The 25,183-nt window shown below is 42.9% G+C and overlaps 1 protein-coding gene across 3 annotated transcripts in view; it reads right to left on the bottom strand.

The window, feature by feature from the left end:
• LOC139339961 (FERM, ARHGEF and pleckstrin domain-containing protein 1) overlaps nucleotides 1–25,183 on the bottom strand; it is a 53,442-nt gene that overhangs the window by 17,969 nt on the left and 10,290 nt on the right. For all 3 annotated transcript variants that reach the window (XM_070975435.1, XM_070975438.1, XM_070975437.1), the window contains exons 3-10: nucleotides 5,778–5,882; nucleotides 5,638–5,680; nucleotides 5,024–5,102; nucleotides 3,446–3,543; nucleotides 2,793–2,907; nucleotides 664–811; nucleotides 362–457; nucleotides 113–276 (exon numbers count right to left, since the gene is read on the bottom strand). In XM_070975435.1, coding sequence (XP_070831536.1) covers nucleotides 113–276; nucleotides 362–457; nucleotides 664–811; nucleotides 2,793–2,907; nucleotides 3,446–3,543; nucleotides 5,024–5,102; nucleotides 5,638–5,680; nucleotides 5,778–5,882 — 848 coding nt within the window. The remainder of the gene's footprint in view (nucleotides 1–112; nucleotides 277–361; nucleotides 458–663; nucleotides 812–2,792; nucleotides 2,908–3,445; nucleotides 3,544–5,023; nucleotides 5,103–5,637; nucleotides 5,681–5,777; nucleotides 5,883–25,183) is intronic.

Below are 25,183 nucleotides of genomic sequence, written 5' to 3'. Positions count from 1 at the left end.
AATGAGCTATTCTGGGAGAGCTGGAGTAGACTGTTAAGTGATGGGGAGACGCTGCCGTGCGACTGCTGTCCTGACAGACAGAGAGCAGCTTCATGATGCAAACTCTCCCTACCTGAATCTGAAGGAGGAGCCCCGTGTGAAGAGCACAGGCTTAGGCTTGGGCTTAGGTTCCTCAAAGAGGCGGAAGAAGGCGTGGTACTCAACACAGATCTTCCAGAAGACTTTACAGCAATCTCTGCTGGCCATCAGAAATTCCAGAGTGTCCTGATATGAACTCTGGAGGACACATAAAAACACACCTTACAGCACCAAACGCTGATGGATTTAGTATTTTACACTGTGATTCAGGGATATAACTCACATTTAGATCTGGCCTCAGCTTGATGAGGAAGCGTTTCCTCTTGAAGCTCAGTTTACGCACTTTAGACCAGTTGAAGGCGTTAATTTTTGTGTGTCCCTGCAGTGATAAAAAAATTAATTAATCTATATGCCTCAAGCTTTAAAAGTCTAGAACATTTTTATCATTGTTCATACCTCTGGAAGTGTAATTCAAAGCACAAGTGAATGGACACAAAATTCAAACTCCCAGTTTTCATAATCACATCTGTACCATGCCGTGGGCTTCTTCCCACCCTCACCGACCTAAAAATGACAGAGACTGACCTGAAAGACCAGGACGCCGGTGTGCGCCACAGCCAGGCTTAGCCTCGTGCCCTCACGATCCTTGGCAGGGTGGAGGCGAATCCCATACATCTCCAACTTGCGCGCCACTTCTAGTAACTGATAGTCTGATTCTGCTGGTGTTTGACCTCTAGCAACACAAAACACAACAGTAACAAGTTAAATACTAAGGCTGGTCATATTTTATATCATCCTACTAACATGAGGTGTCTGCTGAGCAGCCAAAGACTGATAGTGATATTTCATTATTGTGAAAATTATTAAAAACACACAACAAAGCCTCACTGTTGTAAACTCCCTTGAGCACCAAGTGTGTGAGCAACAAATGCATTATTTAATCACGTTTGGCTTGCATTTGCTATAAACTACTGGGCCCAGCTGTTTCAGTAAATTACAAGGCCTTTTTTTAAAAAAAGAAATATATTTTTCATGGTTTTTAAAGATTTATATGTAGGAATAATTTGACTTGAGGCTCAGGGTCACAGAAAAAGCACAAAACTTGCAGAGAATTAACTGATAGACTAAGTCATTATGGGTTTTGGCCTTTTCATGAGAGGTGTTGACATTAAGAAAGCCACAGAACAGAATAATAGTGACCTTATCCATTAGTCTATATCTTCGTATTCAACAAAAGTTTGATGCTTTCTGAAAAACAGACGAGAGTAGGCGGAGTGAGTTGAGACAGCTAAATTAAAAGCGCTAATCCTACTTTCAGGTTTTAACCCTTTGACTTAACAAGTGCAAACTGTCGCATTCATTATCCTTTCAGCAAATTTTTGGACAAATACATGAAATCCTGGCTTATCATCCAGCTGTGTGTCCCACTAATTGAGGTGAAAGACCAAGTCTGAGTGGATCCAGGTTTCTCATGTTTATCGGGAGTTTTTGGAGCAGCGGTGAAAGGTTGGGGAGAGGCTGCAAATTCTTATCAGTGGATAAGCTTTGCCGTTTCCTGCATGTGGTACTTAATAAGAGATTTAACTCATGGCACAGAGCCAGAAGAACTGCAGTTACAGTTATCAACTAAGAAAGCCCGGAGCAGAAAAAGAGCAATATAAAGAGAGCTGTCAAATCTAATGGAGCTGCTTTCATGTGGCATCCACCCACTGCGTGTCCATCTCTGGCACGGCCCACTGCAATGTGGAGGTGAGACGACGGTTGGCAAAGCTTATATTCAAATATGTGACCTCGTGAGGACATTTTGAGCGAGGAAAGCAGTAGCAATATACGCCTCACAGCATCCAAGTCCACTCTTAAACTAGAGGCTGACACAAGGAAAAGTACGGGGGAAAAGAGCCAAGTTCAATCACCAATTGACCTCACACAAGCTCCTGCACGGGACACTTGAGAACAGAATCTGAACATTTGGGTTTTTAACCCACTAACCCAGCAGAACAACAGCTGTCTGAGTCACTGGGTGGGCTTTGGGGAGATTTTAGTGCAGCCTTTTGTTGCTATAGTAGTGCAGAAACTCATTTCCACTTCTGGCCAAAAGCTGTAAAGTTGATGTGAAAGCCTGAGTCCTAAAAAGTTGGCACGCTGCTTAAAACACAAATAAAACAGAATGTGTACATTTGCTAATCCTTTTTGACTTATACTCAATTGAAAACAGTACAAAGACAATATATTTAATGTTTTACCTCATCGGCTTCATTGATTTTCAGAAATATATGCTTATTCTGAAACATTCCAGGTCCATCGGTTTCAGGTGATAGTAAGGATAGTATAGAGGATATTACTGCATTAAACTCTGTATAAAAACTGTTGTAAGTAAACACAGTTCATGCTAATGATCGCATTCTGGTTTTATTTATGTTTTACAAAGCGTCCCAACCTTTTTGGAAAGGGGGTTGTATCATAAATAACTACACAGAGCACTGCTGAGAAAGAACCCATTCACTCGACGGCTGATTTCCTGAACATGTCACCTGTATAATAAAACTTCCCCTCAGGACATGCACAAGCTCTGAAACAACTTTTCCTGTTCATGGCTGAGGAGAATAAGTGTTGTTCATGGCTTCTGCAGAACAGAGCTAAAAGAAAATATGACTGGATCAAAGAGAGGCCTTATTTAAGGCACCCCTCACAGCACTCCAGCTCCACAGACTCACATATTCTTTGAGTGAAACTCCATGATCTTGTCAATAAGCGGCATTTGATCTGGGATGTAGTTGTTGTTGAGGAGGTGTGACCGGCACTGGCTCTCCTCAAAGTCCCCAATCTCAGCTGAAAAGAAAAGGTTCACGTTATTGTTGGAAATATATATAAATATGAAGACAGGCGACATATTTGGAGCAAAAAACAACATTAAATATCTTGTAAATCAGCCTGAAATGCTTCCTGGCACCTCTTTCTAAAGACATTTCCTTGTGTAATATCCTTTTGATGAAAAAATATACTCTTCTGCACGTCGAACTTAACTGTTCTCCATCGTCATGCATGTTGCCTTTGATCACTTCTGTGTAACAGACTGTGGCTCAGAAATGTCAGGTTATGAATATGCTCAGTGTTTCCTGGCACGGCACCATGGTGTGTGTGGTTGTTCTGAAGCAGACCTGCAAGATTACGTTCAGGCATCCGACTGAAAGGTATCCATAGCAACACATGGATAATCAATTTGCAATGGTGTGCAGTGTGCTGTATGACAATGTTTGATGATAAGCTCTGCGCGAGAAAAGCGGAACGTGTCTTCAAAGACAGTTATCTGATCAGTCGACGCTTTGGTCTCTTGAGCTAAATGAGGAAACAGCCACAAGGAACTTACACTGGATAATATGGGAGACCATCAGCGCAGCACTGGTGTCGTTGCAGGTCAGACGTCCACAGGAAACATCCTGCTTGATCTGGAGGGCAAACAGGTACCTGGGCGCAAACACAGACAGCTTTCACAGATTCAATAGAGTAGATGTGTTGGTGGTTTCCAGGGCTGGAGCGAGATCAAGTGAAACTCTGCATCAGAAATACTGAATGCTGCAACTAAATTTCTGATAAAATTCGATGCATCCTGGCTCTTTTAATTCTGCATAAGACCTCTAAGAGAAGTTGGGCCAGCTGCACATCCTGGATTCAGGAATCACTCAGATGAAGTCATTTATTGAAGATTTACTGACTGTCTTGTGTTACAGTGCTGCTGCTCTTGGATGCAAGCCAGAGCAGGAATCAATGCAGTCTGAATAAAAGGTACAATAACTGGGTTAAATAATGAAATTTAAGTAATAGTTTAAAATACAATGACTGATCCAGTGCACACTCAAAAGTCAGAGGTCCACAGACACTGAAACTGTGATGCCGATGGAAAGTTCTGCTACCTGACCTCATAATGGAGGAGGGCTTTGGCAGGAGGTTTGTCCCTTCAGCCCTAAATAAAATGACGGTGATCACTGAACGTAGCGCTACACTGCATGTTTTTACATGTCTGTGTATATATTTGTATGTTTATGTAGGGAATTAAAGTATATTTGAAACTACGTTTGCAATGAACAATTACCGTTATTAGCAATAGCTATTTTGAGTAATTGAAAGTTGTTCAGTCTATAAAACCTTGGAAAAAAAAAAGTAAGAAATGCCCAAAGTTTTCAAATGCTGTGTTTCGTCCCACCAGCACAAAATCCAACCACTTTACAATGATATATGAGCCAGAATGATGTAATCTCATTACAACTGGACATGATGTCCTCAATGATTTAGCCGAGAAACATAAAGGGTGAATTTGGACTTCCAATGTGAGACAACATGTGCAAGCTGTGAAATCAAATGTCCCAATTAAGGGACAATTAAGACGGTCTACTTAATATGTGTGATATAACAAAGACGGATGTCTAGCGTGTGCAGGATAATTCACTTATTCATGAATTCCAATTATCTCTATTGCGCTGCATGATTGCTGTGCATACATATACAAAGATCAGCAAGTACTGTGTAAACGTTACATATGTGAATGTAAAAGTTATATATGTATGATGTCTCAACCAAGCCTGACAGTACATACACAGGCAGGTCAGAGGGACGTTACTCTGTGTACACCAATTATTTCTGCAATCTGACAGTGAACACATGCAAGTCATGAGCCTGCTCCACAATGAGAAAATCATTAGCTCCACACTAATCTCCAGCGGGCTAAATCAGGAACATGGCAGCCATGACATGTGAAGTGCATAGCTGAGGAGGGAATAAATCTTTTGGGAAGCGGGGCACATGTTTCATATGCTTCCACAATTACTTTCAGTCACAGCTGAAGTCATTTACACGTGCATTAACATGTCGTTTATAAATGCACACTTCAGTGCCAACTGGAAGACATGCATGAGATAAAAGGAGTTTAATTATGCGGAGAGGAGCTCACCTAGTTAGCTCCTCCAGCAGCTGGGCATGGTCTGGAGGAAAGAACTTCACAGCAAACCTCAGGATAGTGTGCTTCGGTCCTGTGTGGGATAGATGGGTTTTATAACAGCGCAGAAGCACAGCTAGATAAAACCGATGCAGATTAATGCAACAGTGCTGCGATAAATCCAACCTTCACAAAGGTCATAATGTTTTAGAGAGGTGTTTATACAATGTTATGATCATTTAAGAGGATGCGGGTTGTTGTGCTTTTGAATTATATTGCATTATACTGAGAGGCTGTTATTTACTCTACCCTCATTGATAGAAATGGGTAAGTCATCGAATCAGACACAACTCTCAGTATGAGGGAACATGATTTAACAGCACCACAAACTACATCCACCATAAAGTTGAATCAACACCTCTAATAAACTGACCACTGAGTGTACATCTAATATAGGACTTTGTTTGCATTAAGTGCAAAGAATATTTCCTCCTTTAAGTGACAGATTCAAGGGGTTCCTATTGTATAGCTGTTCTTATTTGACAGCCATATTTTCCAAATGAAACAGCGACACATTGACAGACAAACACGCCTTAAAAAAATGCAGAAAACAATTTAGAAACACTCACGTCTGAGCTGCTTGATAATGGGCTTGATATGGTCTAACCAAACCTGGGGGAAAAAGATAAAAACACAAACACGGTTTAACTAATTCTGACATGTGCAAGAAGATGCTCCATTTTACTTTTTCATTTTCACCCTCACTCACCATCATCTTTTGATGGTTCTGAAACTCCAAGCCAAAGTAGTCACCCTCGATGAGGTTCATGTGGGAGCACACCAGGTCAAACAGCACCTTGCCTGAGGCTTTTTGCTGGAACAAAAACAACAACAAAGAATTCCGGTTAAAATGACACTTGTCTGGCTTTTTAATGACCATTTACAGTAACCATTTCTATTTCTGAGCTTGTGTTCTCAGCAGTTTGATCCAAGTGACATTTCATTTTCTTACTTAAACGAAGGACATCCAAACTTGAGGAAACCCCACCGATGAGACTTTGACACAAAAGAGCAGCGACAAACAAAAGAGCTCTGCTTTGTAGACCTGTCAAACCCTGTGGTAGTTAATGTCACCTAAATAGATGACAACGCTGTCTAAATTCCTCTGCTGTCCTCCCTCCTACCATCCTGGCATTCAATAGCTCAGTTGGCCACAAAAAGCTACTGCAGCTACAGGGGGCTGGACGCTGTCTTTGATCGGTGTTTTCAGTGTCATCGCTGTCACTGCTGATGGACCAGCGGCCTTTGAGGCTGATACAGTATCAGGCAGCGATAAAGAGTCTCCCCGACCATCTCTGTCCCCACTCCCCCGACATACAGTACACATAAATACTTTGAAGACTGACTCAATTCTGACTTCAGTGACAACACACAAACCTCATGTTTGGAGAGAGGGAAACGTTCCCATGCAAGGTCAGATAAATGTCAGGGATTTCCACGGAAAGACTTCTTTGGTTATAAACGCCCTTCGGAGACACAGAGCTCTGTCAGGCGCACAACAAGAGACTTTCTGCCTGGCTGCTTCCTCGTGACTGGTTTGCACCAGAACGAGCTGAAGAATGAGAGTGTTTATAGTAGCAGTTGCCCCTGGGTTGGCTAATGATCCAGGCCTGTGTCTGACTATGTTTCAAAGAAGCAGTTTCTCCTCTGCTTTTGCAGAAAAGGACAGCGAGTTGTTGAGGCACAAATTGCCACAAGAATTCCCTTCATACAGCTGAACTGAGTTGACATCCTCTTTTCATCCGACAACAAAGAGGTTTGCCTGCCTGTAAATCTATATAGTGTTTCAAAGGCAGAGAATGACACTGTCTGTGTTCCTATTAATGCTTAGAGAATAAAAAAACTTAAGCTCTACCAGCTTAGTGAGAGGGTTTACACTTTCACAACCCAATTCGTAATCTTCCCAAAACAAGCCCCCCCACCCTCAAAGCTCCTCCCTGTGTCTGTCCTTCATGTGTGTAGCACCACTGTCTCTCTCCGGGCTGCCTCATGCAGTGCAGAGGGCATCCTACCAACGACGACCAGCTGTTTCCATATGGCGACGGCGTTGATGGGGGAGGCCACAAGGAGGCTGGAGGGAAAGAGGCCATCAGCCACAACACACCCTTCCCATACACACACATTGCTTCTTAATAGAGCGCTGCAACCAGTCAGGGAAACAACCCCTGAATGAATTCTTGTGTCTTGTGCTTTCTGCACCGACTTCAACAAATGTGCTCCATAGAGGCTGCAGGAACAAGAAAAGCAAGAGGAACCCGAGCTGAATACAGTGGAGGCTATGAAGCGCTCTCATATGCAGCCCTATAAAACTGCTGTCAGTGTAAAATGACCACGAGCCAGGCAGAGATGGGTAAGGCAGAGGCTGATTAGAGCCAGGCAGTGCTTGATTAAATGCAGCTGTTGCAGACTGGAGTTATGGTGCTGCCATTTGACACTGCTGCGGCAGACAGCAAGATTGCTGCGCTTAATGAAGCACAAGTTACAGAGATTGACCGCCGTCATGGCGCAGGCACTCAAGAGGACACACAGTCCAAGTCTCTAAAGTCTAACTGCTACAGTGTAATGATGAAACTTGGCTTAAGAGCAACATCTTACACAACTGAACTCTGGTCATGCAGCCTGATTACAGACCAATATATGTTCAGCTGGTAAAAGAAAGAAAGTTGCACCTTTGTTGTATCATAGCAACCTACTGATAGTATAATGTCAGTGGCCCGCTCGTCTTAGTACAACTCCGACCTTAACTCCACAAAAAAGCATGAGGGCACCCAAATATTATGTGGTTGTGAAACATCTCAGTATAAATCTATGGGGATTTATGTCCTGATATAACAGCCTCTGCGCCTCTGGGAGGGCTTTCCACAAGATTTTGGAATCAGGCTGCAGTGATTTGCTCCAATTCAGCCACAAGAGTATTAGTGAAATTGTATGATAAGACCTGGTGCATATCCGGCATTCAAGTCAAGTCCATCTCAAAGGTGTTCATGTCAAGTTGTTTCATACCAAACTGGGAAGACCATTCCTTTATAGACCTTACCATATACATGGATGCATGACCTGCTGAAAAGGATAAAGAAAGTTCGCAAACTATCACAAAGTTGACAAACGCATAACAATACAAGAAGCATGAGGACAGTGGTGTCCATAGTGATCATTTCATCCGATTTGATTTGTCACAGTAGGAAAAGCACAGGTGTTATTCTTTCCAAGTGTCCCAAAAAGCCACGACAGTGAGCCAATACCTGCACGATACCTGGACCCTGAAACTGAAGCAGCTACATGGAATTCAACCATCACTCAATTTATTATTTCCACCTGTTTCATCTGTGACAGGTCAGCATGCCTCAAGTGAAAAAGACGTATTGTCTGTTTATAACAGCATCTTGGCAGCATCCATGCAGCCACAATGTCTGGTGAACTCTTGACACGTCAGACATCACACAATAGCACATTTTACTGATAGCTAGTAATGGCTGCCAAATGTAACTGCCAAAAGTTAAACACAATACTGAAGGTTTACAGCCAGACCAGCAGATGTGTGAGGCACCGCCTTGAGATCAGTGCTAATGTCATGCTAACAGCAGGCTAACAAGCTCAAAATGGCACTGTTAACACAGCTGATGTTTATCAGGTACAATGTTTACCATGAGCACAGGTAGCTTAGTATGTTAGCATGCTAACATTTGCTAATTAGCACTTTACAAAGAGTAAGTTAGTTAACGGTAGTTAGCTTTGCAAGTATTTTGTCATATGTTTAAACCTGCAATAACCAACACTGACATATCATTCCCTTTAAAGTTTATATGCTGAAGTTTATAGCAATATATATATAGATTTTTTTTTTTACAGATCCAGAGGTTATGGTTATACATTGTCATTCATTTGTGTTTGTGGCCACCTGATGAATGCAGGTCCAATATTTGCTCTCTTTTTTTTCTTTCAGAGGGAAATTTTTGGCTCTTTAGCTGCTAAATGCTCCACTACCCTTAGCAGTTAGTCATCAACTGAGCCTGTCTGCTGTTTAGCACTGAGCAGGTGGTGTATAGTGGGTTTACAGAGCTTTTTCACTGAAAACACCAGTCAAAGATGAAGCTACGACAGCTTTGAAAGTGAACCACACCGGTGAGGTTGTGGTCCGGGCAGCTCAACAATGACCCAAAACTCACTATAAAGCCGAAGGAAGCTGCAGATTCAGCTGGTATAATATTATTAATTATAGCCACTTTTTACCTGACAATAAATGATAAGGTGATTGTTAGAATCACCATCCCTTGTGTAAACGTCTAACTTAAACTGTTTCATTTAGATAACTGAAGCAACATCTCCAAAGGCAACAGATTCTTAATCTGTTCAATGTTAATTGTTAATTCTATTTCATTGAACCATTTATTTGTACTCATTGTAGGAGCACCTGCAGTCTTTTTATATCACCCACTCATCTAGACTCTAAACTACTACAATCAATACAAAAATGTTCAATTTCTCACCATGACAACTGTGCACAAATACATGTACTGGAAAAGCTAATCACATTATTCAGCAAATGGACAATCACACAGGTGCATGCACAATCAGACGAAGCAGGAGCTGTGATGTCTTCACCCCGACGTGCAGCTGACACATGATTTCTCATCCCTCTCCATACATGTCGTGTGGCCTCTACCCCAGCAGGGAGGTTACAGTCTGAAGGAAAAATCATGCTCAGCAGCTGACATTTCCGTCACCATCCGCAATGCCAAAGAAAATGCCACCAATCTTCCCTTTTATGACCTCTATCTATAAAAGCACTGGAGCTAGTTTACATAGGAGCAGCCAATTCCCGAGTGAGACGATGCAGCCTGATTCAGCCGGCTCAGTCCCAGGTCAGGCTCGTAGGGAGGCTCTGTCTGGGTTCATTAAGTTTGAACATGGGCTCATAGGATGCTACTACTGTTTACATGTGCACGAGCGCCAGCATGCTTGAATCGCTACAATGACCTCCACATGCTCTGGCTGACAGAGTAAGGCTAAATAAAGATGACAGCGATGTCTACACACATGTCCGCTTGGGTTTCCACTTCAGGGTAGACCAAATACTCACAGTCCCCCTCCAACCCAACCCCCACCTCTTGTTAGTAAGCTCCTGTCAGCAAAAAAAACCAAAAAGGTCAGGTGTAAAGCAGCTCTGTGTTCCCTCAACTGTTTCCCTCCAGGAGATTTTGGTATGGCCCACTTCACTTGCAATAAGCCAGGGTGGGCAGTGATCACTAAACTTTGCTTGGGGGAGTGAGGAGGGTGGGTGGCATGGGTGGTAAACAGGCTGCCAAAGCCTTTAGGCTCTACATGGACAGAAAGAACAAAGGGAATCATGGCTGGTTGGATATGGGAGTTGTAATGGTTGCAGTGAAATGTAGGAGTTGATGATGTTGTTCACGCCACATGGTCAGCCATTGACAGGCTATCATGCAGGGATTTTAAAATTTGATTGCATTTTGTTGTCTTGTGTCTTTGGCCACGCTGGTCCAGTGGCCCCTGCTGGTTCTGTTATACCTTGAAAGATAATGGAGCAGTCATCTCACAACGGGAGGTTTTTTCACTGTGACATTCAGCAACATCACAGGAGGCTGATCGAGGTCAAAAATGAAAGAGACTGTGTGATTTAATGACGGGAATGAAGCAAATGGAGAAGTGCGGAAAGGTCCCTTTTGCATCCAACTATCTCCAGCAACTTTTGGAGACCTGACTTGCAGTGTGACTAGTCGCAACTTTGGACATGTGAAGTGGCAGCAGCGGAAAACCCCAGCAATGGTTTTTGGATCCTTTAAAGTGAGCCGTGGCTCTCCTAATAACACTGCTCAGGGCTGGGCTGAGATTACAGAACTGCTTACAGTAGCAAGCAGATACATTCCCACACTGAATCCTTCCGGTGCTGTTATTGAAAACATATGTGAAGACCGCACTTGCTGCTCGTCCCATATTCCCATGGGTTCTGCCCATTAAAGAAAAAAAAAAACCCAAACAGCTATTAAGGCTATTTAAAGTACCTTTCAGCACATGTAGGCATATTTGCGTGTGTTTGTGAGGTGTGTACTTTCGTGAGCAGGTATATCCCGTGCACTGTCAGGGAAGAGCAGGACAGAGAGGTCAGTGGCAGCTACAGCTCATTGAGATTCAGGTCTTGTGCTGCAGAGGTTCCCAGGGTGACTCGACTACAGCAGGAAGCTGACAAAGAGAGAACAGTGGAGGGAGGCAAACCTACTGATAATCCTGTCAAATTACCTGCACACCCTCTCAGCACATACGGCTGTGTGACCATGCATATGTTTGAATCAGTGTGTTCATAATTAGAGCAGCTTACATATAATTACAGCTGAAGCTGAAACTGAAACGCGGTGTGTTTCACCTCGCTCCATATTTAGTTCACAGTGGAGTTATGTTTACAGAAAATACCGAGTAATTAAATTATATCAGAATCAAGGTTTTGTCCTCCTTTGTTTTTTTTCTTCCAAAACACCGAAGCTGCAGATGAAAAAATATCAACACAAAATGAAATGAAAGGAAAAGTGATGATTGGGCTGCCGCAGCTGTCAGAGTCATTCTGTCACAGTAGGCCAGCCTCCGGGCCCCGAGAGGACAACCATGAAAATAATGTCCTCTGGATTCAATAGGGGTTGAGGCTGAGATGGAGGTAGCTACCCTCAACAGCCACCTTCTCCTCCTCCTCCTCCTCCTCCTCCTCCTCCTCCTCCTCCTCCTCCTCCTCCCTTGGACATTTTCCCCAATTTGCCTGCCTGCCCTCCTCAGAGTGTGTCTGGGCTGCTAGAAACATATTGATTTTGCATAAAGAATAATTAAGTGTCCTGTTGTGACCGTTGTGCTGCTGAATACTTAACAGTGCATAGCTCTGTGCATTTGTACGAGGACCTCCCACTGTTAGCCAGGGCACCATAAATCAGAAGATAGATCTAATAGTTGTGGGTTTGCATCATTAGTGCGGACTCTAAACGAGCGGCTGCAGAGAGATTCAACCAAACATGTCGGCATGTTTTGCTATCCTTGCAAAAAGTAAGTCAGGGTGTTATGTTAAACATACACTGATGCAAAACTCGATCATGCCTGAGCCTCACTTGGAGTATCATTAAAATGAGCAGAGAGCAAGTGGGGGTTTTAAGGCAGCTGGAATTACCAAAAAGATTGGCCTCTTTTTCCTTCATCTGCCTGAATCCCTTTCAGAGCGCTTCAAATTCTGGACCCATGCTGGTTATTCTCCACTACCACCCCTTCCCAGAGCTGAGGATTACTGTCACTCAGGGGGAGGATGCGTCACTTCACATTAGGCAAAAACTCCACATTTAGTTTAGCTTGATAAAAGCAGACTGAAAAACTGAATAATACATTTTAAACTGCTATTACCATATTACCATTGAAAATGTTCAACAATTAAATGACATGAAAAGACTTTAACAATTGCAAAAATGCAATTTTACCACTAACAAAAGCAATCCTTCACAGCCATGTTCAGTTCAGTTATACATCAGGATATATATATTTATTTCTATCTGTATGCAAAACACACACTCACCATCTTATCCAGGTGTCTTAAAACTGTAGATGTTCCCTTTAAAGTGTCTTACTTTATCATATTTTAAGCCTAAACTGGCTCTTTATCGGGTACAGCAGTACTGAACACAAAACAAAAAAATGTCGTAATATCAAATCTTTTCAGATATTTCCAGGTAAAGGTAGTGAGCTTCTAAAACGAATATATAATGTCATTGTGGAATATGTAGGAAATCTACTGAAAAAAAATTAATAGCAACAACCGTTTTCTGTGTGTGTGTGTGTGTGTGTGTGTGTGTGTGTGTGTGTGTGTGTGTGTGTGTGTGTGTGTGTGTGTCATTCTTGTGCAAAGGGAACCACCTGCAGAATTAAGAGATCCCTCATGGAGCTGTGAATACTGTAGAGCACTGTAACTGTGAAAGCAATCAATAGGTTAATTAAGAGATTAATTAAGTGTAACTGTGGGAGACAACTCCCTCAAGGTCGGGCCAAGACACAGACAAGCCTTTCATATATAATATGAACACAAAGTGTGTCAAAGAGGTAATTCTTAATGATTTGGATTGATTTAATGGTCAGTAGGCTCTAAGCATGCCTCGTTTAGCCCTCAGGACAGATAGTGTTCGTATAGAATACATCAGAGATGAATCAAAGGCATCATATTATGGATAATACAGTTATGGCAGTATCGCAAGCTGAGGTTTTATAAATAGATGTGACAGTCGTGTGTGCTAAAACATCAAAAATCAGTGTAAACAAACGCCTCATGGGGTTTGAACAGAGAACAGAGAACAGCAATCTTAAATTAATCTCAAACTGATGGAAAGATCAGGACACAGGCCACAAAACCAAGAAAACAAGCAAAAACAGAAATGCTTCCATAATTGTGTTAAGTCCTCATCATTCGTCTGCATAACAAGCTGGAAAAACTAAAAAGTCAAATCCAATCCACAATCTGTCACAGTCCAGCAAGCCGAAGCACAAACCGAGCAGCTCAGCCTCCCAGTTTCATGTGCCTATTCCCAGCAAACCAAGCCAGTACACACTGGGATCATTTACGTCTCCACTGAGCGTGACACTTCCCCCTGAGATGGAAATTTTTGAGCGTGGACACTGGCGGGAGCGCAAGACAATATCCGAAATCTCGAATGAACATCGGAGTATGTTTCAGAGGCAGATGAACAGCTGCTGATCGGGGCATTAGTTCAGACAGATCAGTGACAGACCAGGTAGACTTTAGCATCCCTCAACCCCACACGTACTCATCTGATACAAAACAGATGAGACACATTAATATCCAAGGTGTGTTAATTAAGTATAAGCAAATGTGCCACCCTGCCTGTATAAACAGCAGCTCGCTAATATTGGAGCAGACACACTGATCTACATAATCACCGTGATGTCTGCTTATGTGCTCTGTGTGTGTGTGTGTGTGTGTTGGAGGGATCGAGAGAGAGAGAGAGAGAGAGAGAGAGAGAGAGAGAGAGAGAGAGAGAACAACAGAGAGAGCAGAAGTCAGAATATGGGACGCCATTAAGATATGGTGCATAAGCATGATTAGGAACGTAATTAATATGTAGATCCTGGCTTCACAGCCACAGAAAAATCCCAACACACAGAGATGCAAAGGCAGCAGCTACAACAAACTAAAGCACATAAACATGGGAGAGGTTGGATACCAAAAAATTTAAACTGTGATTCAACATTAGGTTTGATTTGGGCTGGTGTGGGCGATGTGATATATGAATAAATAGAAATTAGCCATACTGTCTACATAGAGCTATCTGCCCCTTTAATATCTCTGTGTGTATCAGCTAGTTGTAATATTGTAAATCAATTAGTTGCACTTCTTAGATAACATGACATATGTCGATATCACAATACCACACAAAACAACAACTGAGGTTGATTACTCAGCTGTTTCTTTGTCTGACTGATTCAGAATTTTGAATGAAAATGTGACAAAATAGTTTAAAAAATGGCACTTTGATCCTGTGCTGAATGTCATTCCCCATCTGTCTCACCTCTGTTTGTTGTCATCTCTCTACTGTCTGCTATCTAATAAAGGCATAAATTACCAAACAAAAAAAAAAGGGGGGGGGGGGCAATATCATTTCTAGGAGTCCAAAGCAACATATTCAAAATGCTTCTTTTGTTCGACCAACTGTCCAAAACCAGAAGATGTTCAATATACTATCATATATGACAAAATCGGCAAACACTCACAACTTAGAAGCTGGAACCAACAAAAAAAAAAATATGATTTTTGCTTTGGAAATAAATGAAAGAATGAATCCATCATCAAAATAGTTGACAAATTCATTTTCAGTCCATTTACTAATGGAGGAAAGAACCAATCATTCTGGCATTAAAGGCTAAATATACCACGACAGATGACTTTATCCACATCATGAAAATAATGATTATTTTCTTTTGTATTTAATGACTTAAATATTTCTTCAGTCCATTTGAAACTCACAGCCTGACTCAAACTGGCCACAGTGCCAAAGAGAAACCTTTTCCTGACTGACAGCAGGGAACCAGCTGCTGTCCGGAGACAACGTGTGGCCTCAACACAGAAGCAGCTTTCTGCTTCGCCACCTCAATGCAGACCACCACAGGTTTCTTCACTGAAGTGAAGAAGGTGACACTTGGGGGCTTGTGTGGTGTTAAAAGAGACTCTCTCCAGCTCTGGAGCAGGCAGGTCTCTTGAGGAATGTGTCTGTTGTCGGCCCTGTTCTGCTGCACGTTCCCTTACCCATAATCTCCACCAGTAATAAATAATGACAGCTGCACATGCTGCTTTACTGGTGAGGCCAATCAATCGGCCTCCTCGAGATTAGCCTTAAACTACTTAGCCCTCAGAGCGGCAAATCCAGAGGCCCTCTGCCCTGTGATGTAGTCCAGTTACCTGACATCCTAAATGTTGTCAAATATGGCCAAATTTCATCCCACACACACAGGAAAATTTGCTTTAGCTCCTTCTGATGTGCAGCAATAACCCGGAACAGACTATGTAGGTCTATTTACACAGTCTGCACACGGTGGCATCCACTGGGGCCAAACCTGCATCGACAAATAGTCTAATTTTGTAGAATATATGAGGTTAAAAGCAACTGGATCAAAACCAAAGACAGGCTAATCCTTTTCAATTAAAAATATCCAGTCAATAGCTGCAAGAAAAACTATCTCCAGGGATTCCCAGAAGCCAAAAATCAATAAGCTGAAGACCGTATTTAAAAATTTGAATGTATTCACAATGAACCTCTCGTTATTAGTTGGCCAGTGTGAGCGTGTGCTGGGATTTCCCCGTCAGTATACAGCTGACCTTAGAGGACGCAGATGTAGAGACAAGAGCCTCAGACCAGAGGATTAAGGTCAACAGCCAAGAAAGCACTCTCGGTTTGAAAAGAGCACCCATGATGTCTGCTGCTATGACAAGCGAGATGATCTCTGAAGCCAAACGGTGCAGTCATTAGTGTTTCTGGCCACGATGGATGAGACAGCAACAGGTTTGAAATCAGTGTCTTTTTCCTGGAACATGCACGCACGCAAACATACATGCATGCATGCACACCATATGATATTCCTGCTGAAGATTTTTTTTAAAAAACTTAAGCATTTTCAGAGTGTAACAACACTAACAGGCATGCTAGCCTCTCTGCAAGGTTGTGCTTATAAAAAGACATTTGAGCTAAATGCTAACACCAGCGTGCTAACATGCTAATGTTTAGCATGTCTGATGTGTTGTGTGTTAACAGCGTTATTTTTATCCCAAGAGTTTTTTGCCTGGTCCTGTCCTGCAGTACTGTGATTAGCTAAGAAAAGCTTTTTCTGGCAGAAAGCCGATACTAAGACATGTGATGTGGTATAAAAAGCCTGGGTTGAGCCGGGAGGAGTTTGACTGAGGAAACTGAAGTTTGTGGATCATGTGAAAACCAAAAGCCAATGTTGACTTTCGTTTTTCTACCTGGGCACTTAAACTGCTTGGTTAGCTTTAGGGTAAGATCACGATGTGGGTTAAAATAATGAGTCAACATTGACTTTTTTGTTTCACACGGGACACGAACAGCCATCTCCTGGGTGAAGCAGCTTTCTGGTAGAAAGGCTTTCTGCCTTTTTTGAATACCAGCCAACGACAGTGTCCCCGCCAATCACAACCTAATGCGGCAGGACTTGGCAGAACACTCCTGGGAAAAAAACATTATGCATTAGCATGCTAACACCTGCTAATTAGCACAAAACACAAGTAACCAAATATATCAGATTTCAAGGCAATCCATCCAGGAACTGTTAAGACATGTCAGTCAAAACCATAATTCTGAGCCTCATGGTGGTGTTACAGGAAAAATCAGCCAAAATCAATGGGGTTCATCCTCTGGGGACCATGAATGTCAACCCACCCAATACACAGCTGAAACATTAGTTGGCTAAACAGCTGTAGTTTTTTTTCCTTTGTGTGCAATTGAACAGCTGCGCTGAAGCAAAGCACCAGTTGATAAAAAAAACAAAAACAAAACTAAGCTTGGTGGAAAGAGACCCGGCTTGAGAAGCATGAGACTGGCATTAACCTGGCACTAACCTGAACAGTTTGGTCCTGGTGTCAAGTGACTTTGACACATTCACTACAGCATTAAACAGCCCATTTTAATGCAGCACAGTTAAAACCTCCATCCCTCTTCGTGAACAACCCTGTGGTGTTCGCGCTGGCTCTCCATAGCGTGACAAATGTGGACGCTGTCCTGAGGTGAAAACTCACATTTAAGGTTGTCGCCGGCGAACTCGGGAACAAACACAAGCCAGGCAAACAAATGCGAGAGCAGTCAGAGCCTCTGTGAGGGCAGCTGTTGCTCCGTGTCTGCAGGCCACCGGGTCCGGCAGGACTTCAGGCCTCTGTGACTACAGAATACCAATTCCTCTCCACTGGAAGACAGAGCAAGACCAGTAACCATGGCAACATAAAGAAAAATGTGATTCCTAATCTCTGGGACAAAAAAAAATAGAGGAATCATCTGGAGCTGAAGGCAAGCATGTGGTTAAGGTTAAACAGTAAGTAATTATCTCACATAAAATGAAGCCATATTAATGATTATATGGTGTAATGTGTGCTCTACTTTTGGAGGAACGGTGTTCAGCTGTATCTCTCCATGTAATAATGATGCAATTACTGTGACCATAACCACGGTTTCTGGTAGCTAAAATACATGGGGTGCAAACGCCACACCCTGTTCATGGCTTCTGAAGCACACCCAAAACCATTTCTATGTGCTATAAGGTTAGTGAGGCCAACTAGCACGGATGTGTCTACTACATGCTGAGGTTGTGACGGAAAGAAATTTTTACAGTTTCATCTCACTAAATATCGTGGCTTCACGGTACCACAGCATAAGGTATAACACAATTATTATTATTATTATAAATAGCAGTCATAATGACCCTTCAAGGAATGAAAACAGAAGGGTTTTTGTGGTTGAACAAATGCTTTATTATACTTTATTATACCTATATTCTTTAATAACACTAATATGGTAGAATTCAATACAATAGACAAGCAAATGTAGGGTGCATAGCTTGATGCTTAACCTTGAAACAGTATATCGCTGCCACCCCACCACACACACACACACACACACACACACACACACACACACACACACACACACACACACACACACACACACACAAACCTGGCTCTGGAAGTGGGGACCCTGGACTTGTGCTTCTGAGTGCTGGGGTCTAAGGGCTCTCAGAGACTGAACCACCCACTCTGACTAATCTAACATCACATAAACAATAGATGAGAAGTGAGCATGAGTGTTTCTGCGAGTAAGAGGTTTAAAACACAAGCAGTGGGTTTTGCTGTTTTGGGTTTGAATGCAGGTCTGAGGTTTGTCTGGCTGAGTGAGGTTAGCAAGCCAATGCTGGGTGCAACACCCGAGCTTTGAGTTACACAATGCCGGCTCACTTTTTAACAACGGAAGATCCCCATGGTAACCTTCAGTATGCAGCATAGCTACCCTGCTCTAGACGTGGTTAAGATCAGGGGATTGGATCAAAAGGCCATCTTTGTGACATGATTTGTGCAGGAACTTGACATACAAAATGCTGCCTTCACATTTGATTGATAAAACCTGCTTACACTGGCCAGTAAACAGAGCTTATAGGCTATTTCTGGACAAATTACCAGGAACTTAGCTCGGACCGTCTGATACATTTTTCCTTTTCATTGTCACTTTCCGAACAACAATATACTTATTTATATTGACAATATGCGAAAGCAATCACTTTGTCACTTTCAGCATTCAGCAGCACATAAAAGGGCTGAAACAATCATTTATTTATTCATTTATTTTATCATGATTTAGTGTATGAAATGTTAAAAACAACGGTGAAAAAATGGCATTCACAATTCCTCAGAGGCCACAGTGATGTCTTGAATTTACGAGGAAAACCAAAACCTTAAGATATTCAATTTATTTCTAACTAAGACAAACAGGTTTGAGAAGCTGGAACCGGTTTTGCCTTTTTGCTTCAAAAATGACAAATATCTCAGTTTGTTTAAATAATTTCTCTGTTTTGCATAAACATTTCTATAACCTGTCTTTATATTACTTGTATGCTGTATATCCACCTTCATCTGCTGTCATGACCTAATTTCAGCTAAAGAAAATCACCGTATTGGTTACGCAGCATGAACACTTTGACTCTACTACTAACAACAATCTCATCTAAACCACATGATTCACATAAAACAGTGTAATCGCTTCACTTACATCGCAGTCGTTCAAGCGTAATTTCACTAACCAAATATATCTCTATTAGGCTAAATGTTTCCATGCTGCCTCTCTGCTTAAAGGAGGTCAACTGCGCTTATGTGAACAAGCACCCAGACAATGTTGTTTTGTAATGGACCTAAATGAAATAAAGCAAGTGAGTCACATTAAAACCATGAGACCTGTGTCTCCAGCTGAAATGTAAAAACACAACCATAAAACAATCAACCCCAATCACACCACTTTAAAACACAAGCACGCATCTATAGAATAAAGAAAATGTACACACACATAAGAGAATTACACCAGGATCGTATGTGTATCAAAATAAAATCTTTAACTGTAAGATGATGTGCAGAATATGAATTGAACTAAATATATATACCAGCACTTATAGCTGACCCTCTTATTCAGCTTCTGCGGCTCACAAGGACACAAAACAGGAAGGATTAATTATGACTTTGACAACAGGCTGCTGGAGGCATCTATTCTGCAAGCCCTTGCAATGACAGACACTCTGAAGCAGTCATTTGCTGCTGTTGAGAGACTCTAGAGACCTGAAACACCCAGAAATGACCAACCCCCACTGGTTGTGTGAAAGCGGATGACCCCCGGGACAAATCCTTTGATATCTATTAAGGGGCATTCCCACAATGGCCCCCATTGACAGAGTTTTCACTCTTTTAGCGCTGGACTTCCGCACATCACTTATCAATAGAGACAGCCAGAGAAAAAGCTCAACAGTTTGGACGTCCAGACCGAAGCTCAAAGGAGCCCAAACACGGCGAGGAAGCAAAAACCTTCGCTCAGCTTCGTGAGTTTGGCTGTGCTGTTGCTCCAGGACACATGAAATCGTCTGGTTTGCTATCCTCAATGGTATCTTATGCAACAGTTCCCACTTTAATAATGAGGGGTGGAGGGGTGCGTGTTGTCAGGTCAATACCTTTCCAGCAGACATATGTGCAGCTGGGGCTACCGGTTTGAGATTTTACTCTCTTTTTCTCTCTCACACACACTCATGTCCCTCCCTCAATCTTCGCTTCATTCATCCTCACTCTCCCTCCCACACGTCTCCTCTATCTACCCAAGAGGCCCCAAATTCAATTACTGCCAGGCAGCAGTGGGAGGCAGACTCAGCTGCACAGGTACAGCTGAAAGGAATTCAAAGACGCAACATGTCGAGCATATGCATCATGGGAGTGACTTGACTGCAGGCAGAGCCACAGCACTAACCGAGAAACAGAGCCGGGGTGAAAAGCGGCAATTTCTGCTGTAATTACCGATGAAGCTTGGGAGAAAAAAAAGCATGAGAAAAGAAGAGCAGCGTATGTGGCCCACCTTTCTGGAACATTTCAGGAGATCAGCGCAGGAAAGGTGAAGCCAGAGCACCTGTGGTAAAATAAGGCACCACAGGATAAAGATAAATCCCGCGATATCACGCCGCTGGTCGGGTCTGACATGTTAATTAGCCCTCTGAATCTCAATGAGAAATACATAATTCATTGAAGAGGGGCAGTGCCGCGTTAAAGCTGCCGAGCAGCTGAGGCAGACCGGTTCCCACGAGGGTTTCACCCTTTATTTGGAACCAGGAGGACATCACAGAGAGAGTGGAGGCTAGCTAGGAGCAGCACCACTGCCACACCCATCATGCACTGTGATGTCTGCCTACCCTGCTGCTATTAAGTCAATGGGATACAGCGCTGCAGTTCAAGAGCTTAATGAAAGGATTGGAACGCTGTCATCAAAGGGCAACGTTCAATGGAATAATGTATGTGCACGGGCACGAAGAGTCAGAGGATCCACCTTCATGCGTCCGTCAAACAAACCCGACAAAGAGATCACAGGTTATGTTTGCATTCACTCCCTTTCTTTGTGAATTGACTCAGGCAAACGGTCGCGCAGGCAGATAGAGTCGACTTCGCCGCTGTCTGAACCAAACAAACAGGAGGATCTTCCACAAAGAAACATCCATCTTGGTTACCATAGGAACAAGACTTATTATAAAGGCATCACTATTCCCAAAGCACCTGTGCACGGTATAGAAAGCGGCGCAGCATAATGTTGTCAGACATGACCTGACAGCATCAGTGACAGCTTTCATCAGAAGCTCTGAGCTGTTTCAGTGTGTAACAGCATGGAGGATGCTGGGTAAATGGGTCTCTGTGCAGGATTGTCTCACTATGAATTGCACTACTTTACAAAGGACCTGTTTGCTTGTGCTTTACGGAAAACGGAGAGGTGACATGTAATGGAAGTATTTACCACTCAAACAATGGTCAATTGCTCACATTCCTGCCACAGAAATCCCCCACGCTCTCCTCTAAAACTGTTTTACTTTCGGTTGCAGTATCTCTCACTGGAAATATGCAACAGATATTTCTGAGAGGGAATCACACCATCGAGTTATTCACACCAGATGCATGACAGATATCAAAGTTCTGCATGCTGTTAACAAAGCACTCACAATTCACATTCATTCATATTATCAATCCACTGTGACCAAATTGCTGAGAAAGGCCAATCGGATGTGCCCACTCCTTCATCGTACCTTTGAACGAACTGCTCCTCCGCGAGGAGAAAATACACTGGCTGTGGTGGATCTGCGGCTGCACACGGAAATCCACAAAAGACACAGTGATCCGAGACTGTTGATGTTTAGGCTTTGTCTCTTTCTTCAGGCTCAGGGTTTGAGGTAGAATTTGTCATTCACTCCATAAACAAATCTCAGTACAAGGGGGCACGAAATGGCATTCCTTCAGCGCCAAAAGACAAAGAAGAAGTACAAAGACAGAAAAGTGGAAACAGCATTAGGTTGAGTAAAGTATGTAACAGTGGGCTTTGTTTCACTAAACACAATACAATGTTTTAACAGATGAAAATGTACATACTGTAATACTACTACTGCTAAAAATAACTATAATATGTAACTTTTTTAAATTCAATTCAGTCAAGTTTGCATTCATACAATTCAAAACATTTATGCATTGCTTTTAGTTACCCATTTTTATTTTTCTGCAAGATTGCAGAACTTATTTTCTCGCACTCTGCTGCAGCACTTTGTTAAGGTGAACCTGACCAAGGTCGATCAATAACTCAGATATGTCTGTGCAGTCGGCCAATCGCAGCAGGAAGGCTGATGTGATAATATAGATACTACAGATCAGCCTCATGACAGTTTGCAGTCCTATTTGTGTGCTAGTTCAGCTAGTTTTTATCTCTTTTTTAATCAAATCAAAATGTCTCTTTTTTAAAACTAGTGGAAAAACCCCACCATATTTTCAGATGCCCCTGCTGTAAATGCCGTTTATCTTTGAGACTCAGACTAAAGTGTGTGATTTCCAGCATCGTCTAGCATGTTAGTATGCTCAGCCATCAGCCACCAGACAATTCCCACTGTTGCTCCTCTCCTGTGTCTCTCATCCTCCACGACCCAATTACATTTGAGGATGTGAGGGAGGAAGATGGCTGTACGTGGGAGAACACCCCCCCCCCCCCCCCCCCCCACACACACACACACTGCGGGATTTCAATTTCATGCCATGAGAGAAATGCAACCAAGGGTTCAGAGTTCATGTGAGGGAAGCATGAGAGTTTTTTTTGGTTAGAGGACAGTCAGTGAGTTCAAGAGCGACGCAGGTCTCATTACTGAACTCTTTAAAGATTTTCCAGCTTCAATGTGCATCACTCACCAGTGGAAAATGGCTGGCTTTCTGGCTTTCATCTTGATTTATTCTGCATGTGCAGCCTTCAAGACTACAGCACTGGCTCGACAGTGGCACACAAATCCTCCATTTATATTTTTATGGTGACACCGAGCACGTGACCCCCTCCCCCAAAATCCTTGCCAAACATAATGCCATCTTGCAGGGAAACTGGGTCAATCAGCAGCGAAACCCAGACAAGCTAATAATCCCCCAAAACTTATTGTCAGTCATATTTTAAGTCAAGGGATTTGAATACGAAAAAGCAACTGGCACACGTACCTGCAGCACACAGCGTCGTCGGCTGTGTCTCCTGAATATGTTAGTCATAATTGGTGTGCAGCAGCGTATCCCCATGCTAGCGCACTACACTCACATTAATGCTCTGCATGGAGAAGCCCCCCCCCCCGCACTCCCCTCATCGGCAGATATCAGTGGAAGACAGAACTCTGCAGCACTACGACCGGCTCAGACGCTCCTTATCCACCTCGATGTGTAGCCATGGCAACCCACACATAGACCAGCGCGAGTCCATGTGGCCTTTCAGAGCTGAACTGGTGTAGTGTTGAAATTCATTGCCACGTATGTTCACAGAGACAGAGCAGCATCCGAGGATCCAAACTATCACCTCAAGAGGGAGCGTATCCCGCAGCTCAAAGGTCGCGGCAGCCGTGCCGATGAGGGGCTTTCTGGCAGCAGAGGGAGGGATGATAAACGACAAATAATTCCTTTCCGTGGCCTCCTGCCATGGAGAATAATAGAGAGAGCAACAACAGATTTAAGTGGGCTGAAGCAATACCATCGGGAGCGTGGTCTCCAAGAACAGAAACAAGAAATGTTTCTATTTTAAGGCTCCCAAAAGTGAACAAATGCAATATGTTAGCAGAGCAGACAGCAGTGACAAACATCAGATGCCTGGATGAGAGTCATTCCCAGCCTCCTGCTGCATCAAGGCCTCTCTCTAATTGTCTCCTCAGTCGGGCTGCAAACACTTTCTCGGGTGACACGGGAGATAAAATCAGATAGGCGCTATTTATCTGTACACTGTCTCTAACAATCCTTTCATTCACAACTCTCTGTAAAGACAAGCTTACTCCACAGAGGGGGAGGGGGAGATTGCCATGGTCACCATCTCCTTGCATCTTTGCTCCCATGCAGCTCCTTTTCAAATTCATTCTCCACAAAAGAGGCACACTGTACACACCTACAAATGACCACCTGCATTAGAGGAGCGCCACAGTCACAGTTAATCTAAGTAGATCTTACTGTTACCCATGCATGACTCATTTTAGAGACTGGGGAGTGACAGTAATGGGTTTAGAAAACTCATTGACATGGTGTAAAAGGTAGGAGAGAGTTGGAACCGTTGCTTTAGGCTGCAGGGCTGCTGCCTCATTCTCCCGAAAGCTCTAAGAGCCAATCAAATCCCATTTGTATTCATATTCAGCCAACGACAGTTCATCAGGAAATATTGGTGCCAAATCATCCTCTGCGCCCAAATCATTCAACCACCGGCTCTGTCAGTCCTCCCCCTAAAGCGCCGCGAGGCTGGGGAAGCAGACCGTGTCCCCACCGCAGCTCCGAGTTTAACAGGATTTAGCGCACTGCTTCAAGACGAGACTGTTTTCCTCACTCTGACTTCCTCTACAGTCGACATGTATTTGGGTATACACAAAATGAAACATGAGATACTGAGATATTCCCAGTCTATAATGTGCACAAATAATACATGGCTTGAATTTCAATTACGCTGACCCGTCTCACTACACAGGCAGTATTGCAGAAGATGCTATTGAGAGTTTCTTCACATACAGGACCTGTGAGCTTGAATTCCATAGTTACATTTAGCAAAATGCTGCCAGTTAATGCATAAACAACCAATGCACTAAAAATTCATCCAAGCCAATGCTTGCCAACTAGGAGTGATTTCCCCTCTCAGTGCACAAAATGATGAGCAGACAACTATGTTACACCAGAGTGGCATAGAGAGGCAAACTGTTGTTTTTACACTGTAAAAAACCCAAAATCAAGTTAAAACCTAAGTGTTAATTAGTGAGCTGGAGCCTCATATTCATTGTACAACCATGCGAGTGCAGTTTCAC

Source organism: Chaetodon trifascialis, chromosome 12 (assembly GCF_039877785.1).
Source record: "Chaetodon trifascialis isolate fChaTrf1 chromosome 12, fChaTrf1.hap1, whole genome shotgun sequence".
Lineage (NCBI taxonomy): Eukaryota > Metazoa > Chordata > Actinopteri > Chaetodontiformes > Chaetodontidae > Chaetodon > Chaetodon trifascialis.
The sequence above is the reverse complement of the archived record's forward strand: the minus strand, read 5'-3'. Positions and strand labels throughout refer to the sequence as shown.